This window comes from Mizuhopecten yessoensis, unplaced genomic scaffold (assembly GCF_002113885.1).
Source record: "Mizuhopecten yessoensis strain PY_sf001 unplaced genomic scaffold, ASM211388v2 scaffold3693, whole genome shotgun sequence".
Lineage (NCBI taxonomy): Eukaryota > Metazoa > Mollusca > Bivalvia > Pectinida > Pectinidae > Mizuhopecten > Mizuhopecten yessoensis.
In genome coordinates, this window is record NW_018405172.1 from 109,126 (window position 1) to 125,106 (window position 15,981).

At 36.9% G+C, this 15,981-nt stretch overlaps 1 protein-coding gene across 1 annotated transcript in view; it reads left to right on the plus strand.

Annotated features, from left to right (window-relative positions):
- LOC110447954 (ribonuclease 3-like) overlaps positions 1-15,981 on the plus strand; it is a 67,694-nt gene that overhangs the window by 39,355 nt on the left and 12,358 nt on the right. The window contains exons 20-24 of the mRNA XM_021493952.1: positions 160-262; positions 9,012-9,181; positions 9,708-9,811; positions 13,290-13,395; positions 15,296-15,437. Coding sequence (XP_021349627.1) covers positions 160-262; positions 9,012-9,181; positions 9,708-9,811; positions 13,290-13,395; positions 15,296-15,437 — 625 coding nt within the window. The remainder of the gene's footprint in view (positions 1-159; positions 263-9,011; positions 9,182-9,707; positions 9,812-13,289; positions 13,396-15,295; positions 15,438-15,981) is intronic.

The window sequence follows — 15,981 nt, forward strand, 5'->3', positions numbered from 1 at the left end:
TAAGGTTGCTATTGTTTTTTTGTTTTTTTAGATTTGCACGGAAAGTCAGACCATATGTAATTTGTTTCATATTGAGTGACTTTTGAATGCCCATTATATAATACTTACATGTGTCTGATCAGCTAGTCTTCTGTTAACCGTTTCAACTTCTTTATCCAGAAGCTCACCCTACAGAACTTTATGCTGTATGCCCATGGCCCAGACCTCTGTCACGAGTCCGACCTCAAACATGCCATGGCCAACTGTTTTGAGGCTCTCATGGGTAAGCAAACTTTATAGTTAACTTAATCTTTTTTACACAGGTATCAAGTTGTCTCCAACTAAACTACCATGATTGTGAAATACAGTGTTTACTGTACCAACATTGAGTTACAAAATCTTGATTTTAAGGAATTTTCTCATTAACATGTATTTCTTTAATTGATACAGTCTTTATTGAAGTCATTATCTAGGTCCCCTTGAGTTAGTTATAACCATGTTGTATTGTAGAGAACTAATGACTAGGTCCCCTTGGGTTAGTTATAAACATGTTTTACTGTAGTGAACTATCTACTAGGTTCCCTGGGGTTTGTTATAACCATGTTTACTGTAGAGAACTAATGACTAGGTCCCCTTGGGTTAGTTATAACCATGTTTTACTGTAGTGAACTATCTACTAGGTTCCCTGGGGTTTGTTATAACCATGTTTACTGTAGATAACTAATTACTAGGTCCCCTGGGGTTTGTTATAAACATGTTTTACTGTAGTTAACTATCTACTAGGTTCCCTGGGGTTTGTTATAACCATGTTTACTGTAGATAACTAATTACTAGGTCCCCTTGGGTTTGTTATAACCATGGTTTACTGTAGAGAACTAATTACTAGGTCCCCTGGGGTTTATTATAACCATGGTTTACTGTAGATAACTAATTACTAGGTCCCCTTGGGATTGTTATAACCATGGTTTACTGTAGAGAACTAATTACTAGGTCCCCTGGGGTTTGTTATAACCATGTTTTATGTAGAGAACTAATGACTACGTTCCCTGGGGTTTGTTATCACCATGTTTTACTGCAGAGAACTAATTACTAGGTCCCCCTGGGTATGTTATCACCATGTTTCACTGCAGAGAACTAATTACTAAGTCCCCTGGGGTTTGTTATTACCATGTTTTACTGTGGAGAACTAATTACTAGGTCCCCTGGGGTTTGTTATAAACATGTTTACTGTAGAGAACTAATTACTAGGTCTCCTGGGGTTTGTTATCACCATGTTTTACTGTAGAGAACTAATTACTAGGTCCCCTGGGGTTAGTTATAACCATGTTTTACTGTAGAGAACTAATTACTAAGTCCCCTTGGGTTAGTTATAACCATGTTTAATGTAGAGAACTAATTACTAAGTCACCTTGGGTTTGTTATCACCATGTTTTACTGTAGAGAACTAATTACTAGGTCCCCTGGGGTTAGTTATAACCATGTTTTACTGTAGAGAACTAATTACTAAGTCCCCTTGGGTTAGTTATAACCATGTTTAATGTAGAGAACTAATTACTAAGTCCCCTTGGGTTAGTTATAACCATGTTTAATGTAGAGAACTAATTACTAAGTCACCTTGGGTTTGTTATCACCATGTTTTACTGTAGAGAACTAATTACTAAGTCCCCTTGGGTTTGTTATAACCATGTTTTACTATAGATAACTAATGACTAGGTCCCCTTGGTTTTTTATCACCATGTTTACTGTAGGGAACTAATTACTAGGTTCCCTGGGGTTTGTTATAACCATGTTTACTATAGATAACTAATTACTAGGTTCCCTGGGGTTTGTTTTAACCATGTTTAATGTAGAGAACTAATTACTAAGTCCCCTTGGGTCTGTTATAGCCATGTTTACTGTAGAGAACTAATTACGAGGTTCCCTGGTGTTTGTTTTAACCATGTTTACTATAGATAACTAATTACTAGCTCCCCTGGGGTTTGTTATAACCATGTTTTACTATAGATAACTAATGACTAGGTCCCCTTGGTTTTTTTATCACCATGTTTACTGTAGAGAACTAATTACGAGGTTCCCTGGGGTTTGTTTTAACCATGTTTACTATAGATAACTAATTACTAGGTCCACTGGGGTTTATTATAACCATATTTTACTGTAGATAACTAATTACTAGGTCCCCTGGGGTTTGTTATAACCATGTTTTACTATAGATAACTAATGACTAGGTCCCCTTGGTTTTTTATCACCATGTTTACTGTAGAGAACTAATTACGAGGTTCCCTGGTGTTTGTTTTAACCATGTTTACTATAGATAACTAATTACTAGGTCCCCCTGGGTATGTTATCACCATGTTTACTATAGATAACTAATTACTAGGTCCCCTGGGGTTTATTATAACCATATTTTACTGTAGATAACTAATTACTAGGTCCCCTGGGGTTTGTTATAACCATGTTTACTGAAGATAACTAATTACTAAGTCCCCTGGGGTTTGTAATAACCATGTTTACTGTAGAGAACTAATTACTAGGTCCCCTGGGTATGTTATCACCATGTTTTACTGCAGAGAACTAATTACTAAGTCCCCTGGGGTTTGTTATAACCATGTTTTACTGTGGATAACTAATTACTAGGTCCCCTTGGGTTTGTTATAACCATGTTTACTGTAGAGAACTAATTACTAGGTCCCCTGGGGTTTATTATAACCATGTTTTACTGTAGATTACTAATTACTAGGTCCCCTTGGGTTTGTTATAACCATGGTTTAATATAGATAACTAATTACTAGGTCCCCTGGGGTTTGTTATAACCAATGTTTTATTGTAGAGAACTAAATACTAGGTCCCATGGGGTTTGTTATAACCATGTTTTACTGAAGATAACTAATGACTAGGTCCCCTGGGTTTTGTTATAACCATGGTTTACTGTAGAGAACTAATGACTAGGTTCCCTGGGGTTTGTTATCACCATGTTTTACTGTAGATAACTAATTACTAAGTCCCCTGGGGTTTGTTATAACCATGTTTTACTGTAGAGAACTAATTACTAGGTTCCCTGGGGTTTGTTATAACCATGTTTTACTGTAGAGAACTAATTACTAGGTCCCATGGGGTTTGTTAAAACCATGTTTTACTGAAGATAACTAATTACTAGGTCCCCTGGGGTTTGTTATAACCAATGTTTTATTGTAGAGAACTAAATACTAGGTCCCATGGGGTTTGTTATAACCATGTTTTACTGAAGATAACTAATTACTAGGTCCCCTGGGGTTTGTTATAACCATGTTTTACTGTAGAGAACTAATTACTAGGTCCCATGGGGTTTGTTACAACCAATGTTTTACTGCAGAGAACTAATTACTAGGTCCCCCTGGGTATGTTATCACCATGTTTCACTGCAGATAACTAATTACTAAGTCCCCTGGGGTTTGTTATTACCATGTTTTACTGTGGAGAACTAATTACTAGGTCCCCTGGGGTTTGTTATAACCATGTTTTACTGTAGATAACTCATTACTAAGTCCCCTTGGGTTTGTTATAACCATGTTTTACTGTGGATAAATAATTACTAGGTCCCCTTGGGTTTGTTATAACCATGTTTACTGTAGAGACCTAATTACTAGGTCCCCTGGGGTTTATTATACCCATGTTTTACTGTAGATAACTAATTACTAAGTCCCCTGGGGTTTGTTATAACCATGTTTACTGCAGAGAACTAATTACTAGGTCCCCTGGGGTTTATTATACCCATGTTTTACTGTAGATAACTAATTACTAAGTCCCCTGGGGTTTGTTATAACCATGTTTACTGCAGAGAACTAATTACTAGGTCCCCTGGGGTTTATTATAACCATGGTTTACTGTAGATAACTAATTACTAGGTCCCCTGGGGTTTGTTATAACAATGGTTTACTGTAGATAACTAATTACTAGGTCCCCTAGGGTTTGTTATAACCCTGTTTTATGTAGAGAACTAATGACTAGGTTCCCTGGGGTTTGTTATCAACATGTTTTACTGCAGAGAACTAATTACTAGGTCCCCCTGGGTATGTTATCACCATGTTTCACTGCAGAGAACTAATTACTAAGTCCCCTGGGGTTTGTTATTACCATGTTTTAGTGTGGAGAACTAATTACTAGGTTCCCTGGGGTTAGTTATAACCATGTTTTTTGTAGAGAACTAATTACTAGGTCCCCTGGGGTTTGTTATAACCATGTTTAATGTAGAGAACTAATTACTAGGTCCACTTGGGTTTGTTATAACCATGTTTACTGTAGATAACTAATTACTAGGTCCCCTTGGGTTTGTTATAACCATGTTTAATGTAGAGAACTAATGACTAGGTCCCCTGGGGTTTGGTTTGTTATAACCATGTTTACTGTAGATAACTAATTACTAGGTCCCCTTGGGTTTGTTATAACGATGTTTACTGTAGAGAACTAATTACTAGGTCACCTGGGGTTAGTTATAACCATGTTTAATGTAGAGAACTAATTACTAAGTCCCCTTGGGTTTGTTATAACCATGTTTTACTATAGATAACTAATTAATAAGTCCCCTTGGGTTTGTTATAACCATGTTTTACTGTAGATAACTAATTACTAGGTCCCCTGGGGTTTACTATAACCATGTTTTACTGTAGATAACTAATTACTAGGTCCCCTGGGGTTTGTTATAACCATGGTCTACTGTAGAGAACTAATGACTAGGTTCCCTGGGGTTTGTTATCACCATGTTTTACTGTTCAAAGATGTGGATGCCCTATACTAATTCATCTGTCCGCCCGTCACAATCAAACAAGGTATCAACTTACCAAAGGTCAAGGTAACTGGGTCAAAGGTCAAGATCAAATTTTGTATCTTTTCCCTGATGAACATTTCGTTATGACATTATGAAGGAAAGTTGGTTGGAATTTAACAAAGAGTCAACTAACTTAAGGTCAAGGTCACTGGGTCAAAGGTTAAGGTTAAATTTAGTATCTTTTCACTGGGGAACATTTTGTTACAACACTTTGAAGCAAAGTTGGTCAGAATTAAACAAGGAGTCTGTTGACCAAAGGTCAAGGTCACTGGGACAAAGGCCAAGGTCAAATTTTGTATCTTTTCCCTGATGAACATTTTGTTATGACATTATGAAGCAAAATTGGTTAGAATTTAACAAGGAGTCAACTGACTTAAGGTCAAGGTCACTGGGTCAAAGGTTAATGTCAAATTCAGTATCTTTTCACTGGGGAACATTTTGTTATGACACTTTGGAGCAAAGTTGGTCGGAATTAAACAAGGAGTCAGTTGACCAAAGGTCAAGGTCACTGGGTCAAAGGTGAAGGTTATATATTTTTTTATCTTTTTGCTGGTGAACATTTCGTTTTGACACTTCGAAGCAATGTTGGTCAGAATCAAACAAGGAGTCAGTTGACCAAAGGTCAAGGTCACTGGGTCAAAGGTGAAGGTTATATTTTTTTATCTTTTTACTGGTGAACATTTCGTTTTGACACTTTGAAGCAATGTTGGTCAGAATCAAATAAGGAGTCGATTGACCAAAGGTCAAGGTCACTGGGTCAAAGGTCAATGTCAAATTTTGTATCTTTTCCCTGATGAACATTTTGTTATGACATTATGAAGCAAAGTTGGTTGGAATTTAACAAGGAGTCAACTGACTTAAGGTCAAGGTCACTGGGTCAATTTCAAGGTCAGATATTGTATCTTTTTACTGATGAACATTTTTTTTGTATGTTATTATGAAGCAAAGTTGTTCAGAACTTAACACAGAGTCAACTAACCAAAGGTCAAGGTTAGGGGTTCCAAAGGTTCAAGGTCAATGTCTAGTTTTATGTTTTTCACTGATGAACATTTTGTTATGATATTATGAAGCAAAATTGGTCGGAATTGAAAAATGAGTCAACTGACCAAAGATCAGAGTCACTGGGTTAAAGGTCAAGGTCGTTTACGTCCAAAGGTCAAAGACAAAGTGGATCTCTTACTTTGACCCTGGTTCTTGATGGGGGAGGTATTTAACGTGAAATAAACAAATTTAAGCTAACAAATGAGTATTGGACCGGTATTTACATTTCTGTTAGCCCAGCAAATATGGAGGTGGAAGGAAACAAGACTCACATCATAGTACATGTAAAATGTATATTTTGCTTCCTTGCGATTCTTTTTGAAGTCCAAATGTCAAACGTCAAGCTCAGCTATATGGGCAGATTGCTTCTTGATGATTATGGGGGATATATTGCCACAAGACGGGGCCCTTACTGACCTGTCAGTGTTCTAGTTTTGAATGGATTCATTTCAAACTTCATAGGATGGTTCATTGCTACGAAAGCTTGGACAAGTTTGATAACCATAATCCGCCTGTTACTAAGGGGCCCTTTATAGAATTGAAGTAATGGTTTCTGCTCAATAACTTCAGTTATTTTGAATGATTCATTTCAAACTTCATAAGAAGGTTCATTTCTGTGAAAGCTTGGGATAACCAAATTATTCGCTGGTTATCTACAGAGTTATGTCCCTTTGAAGAATTGCCGAAACAGTTTATGATATTAAAAAGCAAAGTTGGTCGGAATTAAAGAATAAGTCAACTGACCGAAGATCAGGGTCACTGGGTTAATGGTCAAGGTCATTTGGGTCCAAAGGTCAAAGACAAAGTGGATCTCTGACTTTGACCCTGGCTCTTGATGGAGGAGGTATATAAGGTGAAATAAAACAAATCAAAGCTAACAGGAATTTTGAATAGATTCATTTCACACTTCATAAGAAGGTTCATTTCTGTGAAAGCTTGGGATAACCAAAACTATTTGCCGGTTATTTACAGAGTTATGGCCCTTTGTAGAATTGCCAAAACAGTTTCCGCTCAATAACTTGAGTAATTTTGAATGGATTAATTTAGGAAGGTTCATTGCCATGAAAGCTCGGACAAGCTTGATAAGATTTGACGCTTATCTCTCCAAAATTTATGCACTTATGGCCCTTTGTGGCAAACTGCTCATTCTACATCTGAAGGGCGTATCATGTACCGTCTCGCAGAACTCTTGTTATTATATGGAGAACTAAATACTTATAGGTCCTAGTGTTATTTTTGTGATTTGTATAAAGGGGCTGTAGTTTTAATGTGAATTTTTTTCTCCATATATGTGCTTAATTTGGTGAATTGTATATATATATCTAAGGTTTAATTCATAAATACTTCAATTTGTGATTTAGAGAATGCTATTTCAATATTGACTGTAGGCAAAATTTAAATTCTCCATTGAGTTTAAAAAAAAAATCAATTGTTTGTATGAATGATGAGCCATGCAGTGAGAACTTGTTTTACATTTGTAATAATTCACATGTTCACTTCAATGAGAAAAATGTGGAAAAAAATATTACTGCTAAAATACGAGTGTAGCCACCATGTAATATTGGCTGTTATGATTTTGACTGTTTTTCCTTTTCTATCACCTAGATAGTTTATACCAATGAAAAAGCAAAAACATTAGATCTTAAGTCATTCATTAGAAAATTGTGGAGTTGATAAATCCTAGTTTAATATTAGTATGTTGGCCTATACTATCATTATGTTAGATGGAAGATTTTGAAGTCCTGTGTGCCTGTAACATATACAGTTGTGGGACCGCACAACGCACCAAAAATACTGTGCATACATCGTTCACACACCATCCGCACATTGTCCACACATGGTGCGCACAACTGTGCGATCTAACAATCGTTCGCCCCGTTGTGCGCTTCTCTCCGCACAACTGCGATTTGGTACAATGCTGTATTTTAGGTTATTTTGTAATAAGAGTTTAATTCAAATTATTAAACTATATAGTATTGTCTAAGTGAGAATGCTTAAGTTGTACGTATGTCTGACGTACTTAACTATTTTTATATACCGATTCTCGTACTCGTTCAACCGGTTTGTCTGGTCAACGTGTGTCTCAAGTGTTTGTTACCTGTGCTGTTTTGTTATGTAAATGTCTTGTCACGTGATCGCATGTCAGCTCGTGCACTTGTACGTCTTGTATCTTCACTCCCGCACTGGACAGAGACCGGACCAGACATAGAAACCTATACCGACATATATGATACCGACTGCGGTGAACAGAACTCTACTTATTTCAGAAACCATAGACCTATTATGTAGGCAACGTATATTATACGTAGAGCTATCATCATTAGACCCCTGTCGGAGCGATAGGGGTCTTTCGACTCCAATAAAACGATTGAATAACTAGGAATTTGCTTCTTCGTGATTTGTAAGAATTTGTGTAGCACCTGAACCCGGCTACAATATCACGGAATGAAAACAATATGGGAGGCTTGTATATATTACTGTAATTTCTCATCACAATTATTAAGATTATTTACAATTTTACAATGCGTGTAACACAGTATACAGTGACCGTTAGCCTGTCAAGAATGGGTTTGGCTCCTCGGTAACAGAACAGGTAAATAACAATTTGACCAGAGTTTTACCTGGCCTTTGCCATGTGATACCATATGACCATTATGAAAACACAACTAGACATTTAATATTTGTTATTTGCATTCGTTTTGGTCTTTAGCTCCCCTTCACCTAGTTTTCACACCTTGGCGAGTTACGAAAGTGCCCCGGGCTGGGGAAAACTACGGTCCAGGTACAAAGTGGCTATGTTTACCTGTGTTGCCGAGACTGTGTTGTAATTTTACATGTGTCGATTAAGGTCGGCAAACCGAAAACACCATTTCTGAATTTAAGAAAGTATAGACTGAAAGATATGCTTATAGATGTAGCTTGAATATAGAAACATACTAAAAAAAGTGTATATGTTTAAACACGAAACTGTATATATTGTTAAGCCATTCCTCAATTTACACCAACCACGATCGTTAACACACAACGTTCGTCGATCGTCCGCACAAATGTGCGCAAACAATGATCGTCCAATTTTTTATCGTTTGCACTTTGTGCACACATCATTCACACACTGTTCACACATCATGCGCACACCATACATGATGTGCGATCCCACAACTGTAAGTATGACCAATGTGTTTTTGAACAGGTGCCCTATTTATAGACAATGGTATAGAGCTAGCAGGGCGCATCTACTGTCAGACACTGTTTGATGATGACAGACTTGTGAAGACGTGGCGAGAGTTGGCATTACACCCGCTCCAGGAGGAGGAGCCTAACGGTGACAGACAGTGGTTGGAATCCAGCCCTGCCTTACAGGTTTGTCGGATCCGAATCTTCAAAAGCCAAATTCACAAATCTGTAGATGTCCCCATATCTTATTTACAGCAGGTTCTTATTGTCTTGTCCACATCCTTTACTTAATTTTAAGGAGCAAATTATCAGGTGAACTGATGAAAACATGTACCCATAGATATCACTTAAAACTTTGAGAGTGCAGTAAACAGATTTTCCAGAACTAACACAAAATATAGAATATGTGTGAAACAAGTGGCTGGTGGACACTTAATGTAAATTCAACACAGTTTATTTATCGCTTTAAGCTTGCTGCTCATAAAGTGTCCTGACCCCATCCCTCTACTATTATATCAAAAACCAAGTGAAGGGCATATGAGTCACGTGGAATAACTCCATTGCCATTGTAGAAATCAGGGGAGGTTACTGTAAAAATTGAGTTATAGTTAAAACATGCTATCCAAACTTTTAAAGATAAATAATAAAATATCTGAAATATAGACAACCACTAAAAATTCAGCAGATCATGTTCCGTTTTTTTTTTTTATAGAAATTGTTGAATTTTGAAGAAGCAACTGGGATAACATTCAACCACATACGACTGCTGGCCAAGGCATTTACCCTGAGGAGTGTTGGTTATAACAACCTCACATTGTAAGTATATATACACCTACTGGGCAGGGTTATCACCTCAAGGCGTGTTGGTTATAACAACCACACATTGTAAGTATATATTCACCTCCAGGTCAGGGTTATCTCCTCAAGGAGTGTTGGTGATAACAGCCTTACATTGTAAGTATATATAAACCTACTGGTCAGGGTTATCACTTCAAGGAGTGTTGGTTAAAACAATGCCACATTGTAAATATGTATACAACTACTGGTCAGGGTTATCACTTCAAGGAGTGTTGGTTATAACAATCTCACATTGTAAGTATATCTACACCTACCGGTCAGGGTTATCACCTCAAGGAGAGTTGGTTATAACAACCTAACATTGTAAGTATATATACACCTGCTGGTCAAGTCTATCACCTCAAGCAGTGTTGGTTATAACAATCTCACATTGTAAGTATAAATACACCTACTGGTCAGCGTTATCACCTCAAGGAGCGTTGGTTATAACAACCTGACATTGTAAGTACATATACACCTACTGGACAGGGCTATCACTTCAAGGAGTGTTGGTTAAAACAATGCCACATTGTAAATATATAAACAACTACTGGTCAGGGTTATCACCTAAAGCAGTGTTGGGTATAACAACCTCACATTATAAGTATATATACACCTACTGGTTAAGGTTATCACCTCAAGCAGTGTTGGTTATAACAACCACACATTGTAAGTATATATTCACCTCCAGGTCAGGGTTATCTCCTCAAGGAGTGTTGGTGATAACAGCCTTACATTGTAAGTATATATTCACCTACTGGTCAGGGTTATCACTTCAAGGAGGGTTGGTTAAAACAATGCCACATTGTAAATATGTATACAACTACTGGTCAGGGTTATCACTTCAAGGAGTGTTGGTTATAACAGCCGCACATTGTAAGTATATATAGACCTACTGGTCAAGGTTATCACCTCAAGCAGTGTTGGTTATAACAACCACACATTGTAAGTATATATAAACCTACTGGTCAGGGTTGTCACCTCAAGGAGTGTTGATTATAACAACCTCACATTGTAGTACATATACACCTACTGGACAGGGCTATCACTTCAAGGAGTGTTGGTTATAACAGCCGCACATTGTAAGTATATATTCACCTACTGGTCAGGGTCATCACCTCAAGGAGTGTTTGTTATAACAACCTCACATTCTAAGTATATATACACCTGCTGGTCAAGTCTATCACCTCAAGCAGTGTTGGTTATAACAACCTGACATTGTAAGTACATATACACCTACTGGTCAGCGTTATCACCTCAAGGAGCGTTGGTTATAACAACCTGACATTGTAAGTACATATACACCTACTGGTCAGGGTCATCACCTCAAGGAGTGTTTGTTATAACATCCTCACATTGTAAGTATAAATACACCTACTGGTCAGGATTATCACCTCAAGGAGTTTTTGTTATAACAACCTAACATTGTAAGTATATATTCACCTCCAGGTCAGGGTTATCTCCTCAAGGAGTGTTGGTTATAACAACCTCACATTGTAAGTACATATACACCTACTGGACAGGGTTATCACTTCAAGGAGTGTTGGTTAAAACAATGCCACATTGTAAATATATATACAACTACTGGTCAGGGTTATCACCTTAAGGTGTGTCACTTTTAACAATGCATGTTGCAAAATATATATATTTACATTTGCATGGCATTGTCACTATATAGCCTCTTTGAAAGCTGTGTCGTTGATGGGACTTTAATTACCATGCATCACGAGACACAATTCTTAGTGTATTAATACAACACTGACCGGAACTACAATATCCAATATAAATGAATATGACGCCTGCTGAAATATCGCTGGGCATTGTGAGATTTGAGAATGTCATTGTAAATTTATGTGCAAAATAAAAAAATAAATAAAAAACACTTTTATTACAACGAAAACAAGACCAAGGTCTGCAATATCGTACAAAATGCACATCGGTTGAAATCACCAATGCTGGCAATGGAAACAATTTTAACGCTCATGCAATTTATCAGAAATCTCGTCCGTTACACTGCACTGATCAACAGGTGTTCGTTACAAATGTCTGAAATACACATATTCTATAGACCTACTGACACATATGTTACAGACCTACTGATATGAGTCACAGCACACAAAAACATTTCAGACATTTGTAAAGAACGTGTGCTCCGTCGCAAGATCACTCACTTCAAACGCTATCAGTTTCACGTGTCTCGCATCCACCTTTCCTCAGTTTCTGATGACATGTCAAATAACGAGGCTGTTATAGAATCTACCGACTGTTGCCAGGTTCCCATACAATCAATTAATAAATTCATGCCTGGATTCTTCACAAAGTGAGCAAAGAGAAAAGTTTGAATTAACTTCCAAAAATAACTCCCTCGTGGAGGGCAAGGTCGGATTTACGGTGTTCACTGTATTTGTCCATGCGGGAAATTTGTTCCAGGAAATCGAAACAATTTCAAATCTAACTTTCAGCTCAGAGTTCTATTGATAAACTTAAATCACCCTATAAAACATATACGCAATTGTATTGATACTGAATTGTGGAATAAAATTGAAGTGTTTGTTAAAATTTCAAAGTTTCAAAGTACTACTTTGTTTGCCAATCAGTACGCGACAAAACGCTGTTCAAACTATTGAACGAAATTGTGTGGACTGTCGATAAGGCGGGCATTTTTAATTTTAAATATAAATTATAAGTTAAAAAAGAACATAAGAGGCAGAGAAAACGTAAATATAAGTATTGAACTGTTTTTGTTTGGTATTTATGATCTATTTGAATGACACAACTTTGCAAGCAAACAACATAATGCGCACTAGCGCATTATGATTTGTTTGCTTGCAAAGCTGTGTCATTCAAATAGATCATAAATACCATACAAAAACAGTTCAATGCTTAATTACCCTACTGTCAGAAGCATTCACCATGAGGAATGTTGCTTACTTAGTTATACTATTTCATATTCTAATAGATGACAGTAATATATATATTTTCATGTTGATTGTCATGTGTATCTTTTCGGTTACTGTATAATTGTTATTTAATTACTTACATCACAGTAAGTCAACACTTCTTTCACTTATATTTAAAATTTTGTTGTGTTTCAATATTATGCTCTTTATTTATAAAGTCAATTTTTAATTTTGATTTTAAAGATGTCATTTTCAAACTTACCACATGAGTTAAACACAAGGGAGAGAGATGCCTTTTAATATTGTTAAGATTTGATTTCTAGAACATTTCAATTGTCTTGGAAAGAATGGCTGAAAAATTTACCTTTCGGTTAATAATTGTGTTCCAGAGCATATTTATATATTTTTTTTACAGATTTGATCTCTGAATTTGACACTTGACCAGACAGTGGTGATAGGTGCCTTTTACCAAACTTCGTTGTATTCACTAGAACATTGAATATCTGGAGATATTGATGACTATCTCCTCTTGTATTGATGGTTTTTGTTTTGTGCAGGGGTCACAACCAGAGGCTAGAGTTCCTCGGAGACACGGTACTACAGCTGGTGGCGTCACAGTTTTTGTTCAGACACTTTCCTGACCATCACGAGGGACACCTGTCAGTAAGTTTATCATAACTAGGAAGTGCAACTCACATTGTATACTGATGATCTAATAATGTCATCCCATTGGTGACCAAATATACTGACTGACCTTTGTATCTCTAGTTTTGTACTTAATGACCTTTGTACCTCTTGTTTATTGTATCATGTAACCAAGTGTGCCGCTTGACCTTTGCATCTCTAGTTTGGTGTATCATGTGACCAATTGTACTAAATGACCTTTGTATCTCTAATTTTGTGTATCATGTGACCAATGGTACTGACTGACCTTTGTATCTCTAATGTTTGTGGATCGTGTGACCAAATATACTGAGTGACCTTTGTATGTCTAATGTTTGTGTATCATGTGACCAAATATAATGACTGACCTTTGTATCTCTAGTTTTGCGTGTCATGTGACCAAATATACTGACTGACGTTTGTATCTCTAGTTTTGTGTGTCATGTGACCAAATATACTGACTGCCCTTTATATCTCTAGTTTTGTGTATCATGCGACCAAATATACTGACTGACCTTTGTTTCTCTAGTTTTGGGTGTCATGTGACCAAATATACTGACTGACCGTTGTATCTCTAGTTTTGTGTATCATGTGAACAAATATACTGACTGACCTTTGTTTCTCTAGTTTTGGGTGTCATGTGACCAAATATACTGACTGACGTTTGTATCTCTAGTTTTGTGTGTCATGTGACCAAATACACTGACTGACCTTTGCATCTCTAGTTTTGTGTATCATGTGACCAAATATAATGACTGACCTTTGTATCTCTAGTTTTGCGTGTCATGTGACCAAATATACTGACTGCCCTTTATATCTCTAGTTTTGTGTATCATGTGAACAAATATACTGACTGACCTTTGTATCTCTAGTTCTGTGTATCATGTGACCAAATATACTGAATGACCTTTGTATGTCTAATTTTGTGTATCATGTGCCCAATGGTACTGACTGACCTTTGTATCTCTAGGTTTGTGTATCATGTGACCAATTGTACTGAATGACCTTTGTATCTCTAGTTTTGTACTTAATGACCTTTGTACCTCTAGTTTATTGTATCATGTAACCAAGTGTACCGCTTGACCTTTGTATCTCTAGTTTGGTATATCATGTGACCAATTGTACAAGTGTACTGCCTGACCTTTGTATTTAGTTTTGTGTATCATGTGAGCAAGTGTACTGACTGACCTTTGTATCTCTAGTTTTGTACTTAATGACCTTTGTACCTCTAGTTTATTGTATCATGTAACCAAGTGTGCCGCTTGACCTTTGTATCTCTAGTTTGGTGTATCATGTGACCAATTGTACAAGTGTACTGCCTGACCTTTGTATTTAGTTTTGTGTATCATGTGAGCAAGTGTACTGACTCACCTTTGTATCTCTAGTTTTGTACTTAATTACCTTTGTATCTCTAGTTTATTGTATCATGTAACCAAGTGTACCGCCTGACCTTTGTATCATGTGAGCAAGTGTACTGACTGACCTTTGTATCTCAAGGTTTGTGTATCATGTGACAAAATACACTGACTGACCTTTGTATCTCTAGTTTTGTGTATCATGTGACCAAATACACTGACTGACCTTTGTATCTCTAGTTTTGTGTATCATGTGACCAAATATACTGACTGACCATTGTTTCTCTAGTTTTGTGTATCATGTGACCAAATATACTGACTGACCTTTGTTTACTCAGTTACTCTCTAGTTTATTGTATCATGTAACCAAGTGTACCGCTTGACCTTTGTATCTCAAGGTTTGTGTATCATGTGACCAAATGTACTGAATGCCCTTTGTATCTCTAGTTTGGTATATCATGTGACCAATTGTACTGACTGACCTTTGTATTTCTAGTTTTGTGTATCATGTGACCAATTGTACTGACTGACCTTTGTTTACTCAGTTACTACGCAGTTCCCTGGTGAATAACCGAACACAGTCTATTGTGTGTGATGACCTCAACATGTCGGAGTATGCTATTTTTGCTGAAACGAGGGGAGAGAAGTTGTATATGAAAACTAAAGAAAAAGCTGATCTTTTGGAAGGTCTGTACCAAATTGTAAATCTGTTTCAATTTCACCTCAAAACTGTTCTTTTGTATTTAACTGTCAATTTGTAAAAGGTATTTTTCAATTGAAAATAAAACGATTTTGGCATTTTTAGCCCACCATTCTAATGGTGGGCTATTCAAATCACCCTGCGTCCGTGGTCCGACGTCCTTCCTTAAATAATTCTTGTTATCGGTATTTTTCAAGAAGTACCAGAGGGATCTTTCTCCAATTTTATATGTAGGTTCCCCTTGGTCCTGAGCTGTGCAGGGCAACTTTTGAGACTGATCAGATAAACAACATGGCCGACAGGCAGCCATCTTGGATTTTTATATTTAAAGTTTGTTATCGCTATTTCTCAAGAAGTACCAGAGGGATCTTTCTCCAATTTTATATGTAGGTTCCCCTTGGTCCTTAGCTGTGCAGGGCAACTTTTGAGACTGATCGGATAAACAACATGGCCGACAGGCAGCCATCTTGGATTTTGATATTTAAAGTTTGTTATCGCTATTTCTCAAGAAGTACCAGAGGGATCTTTCTC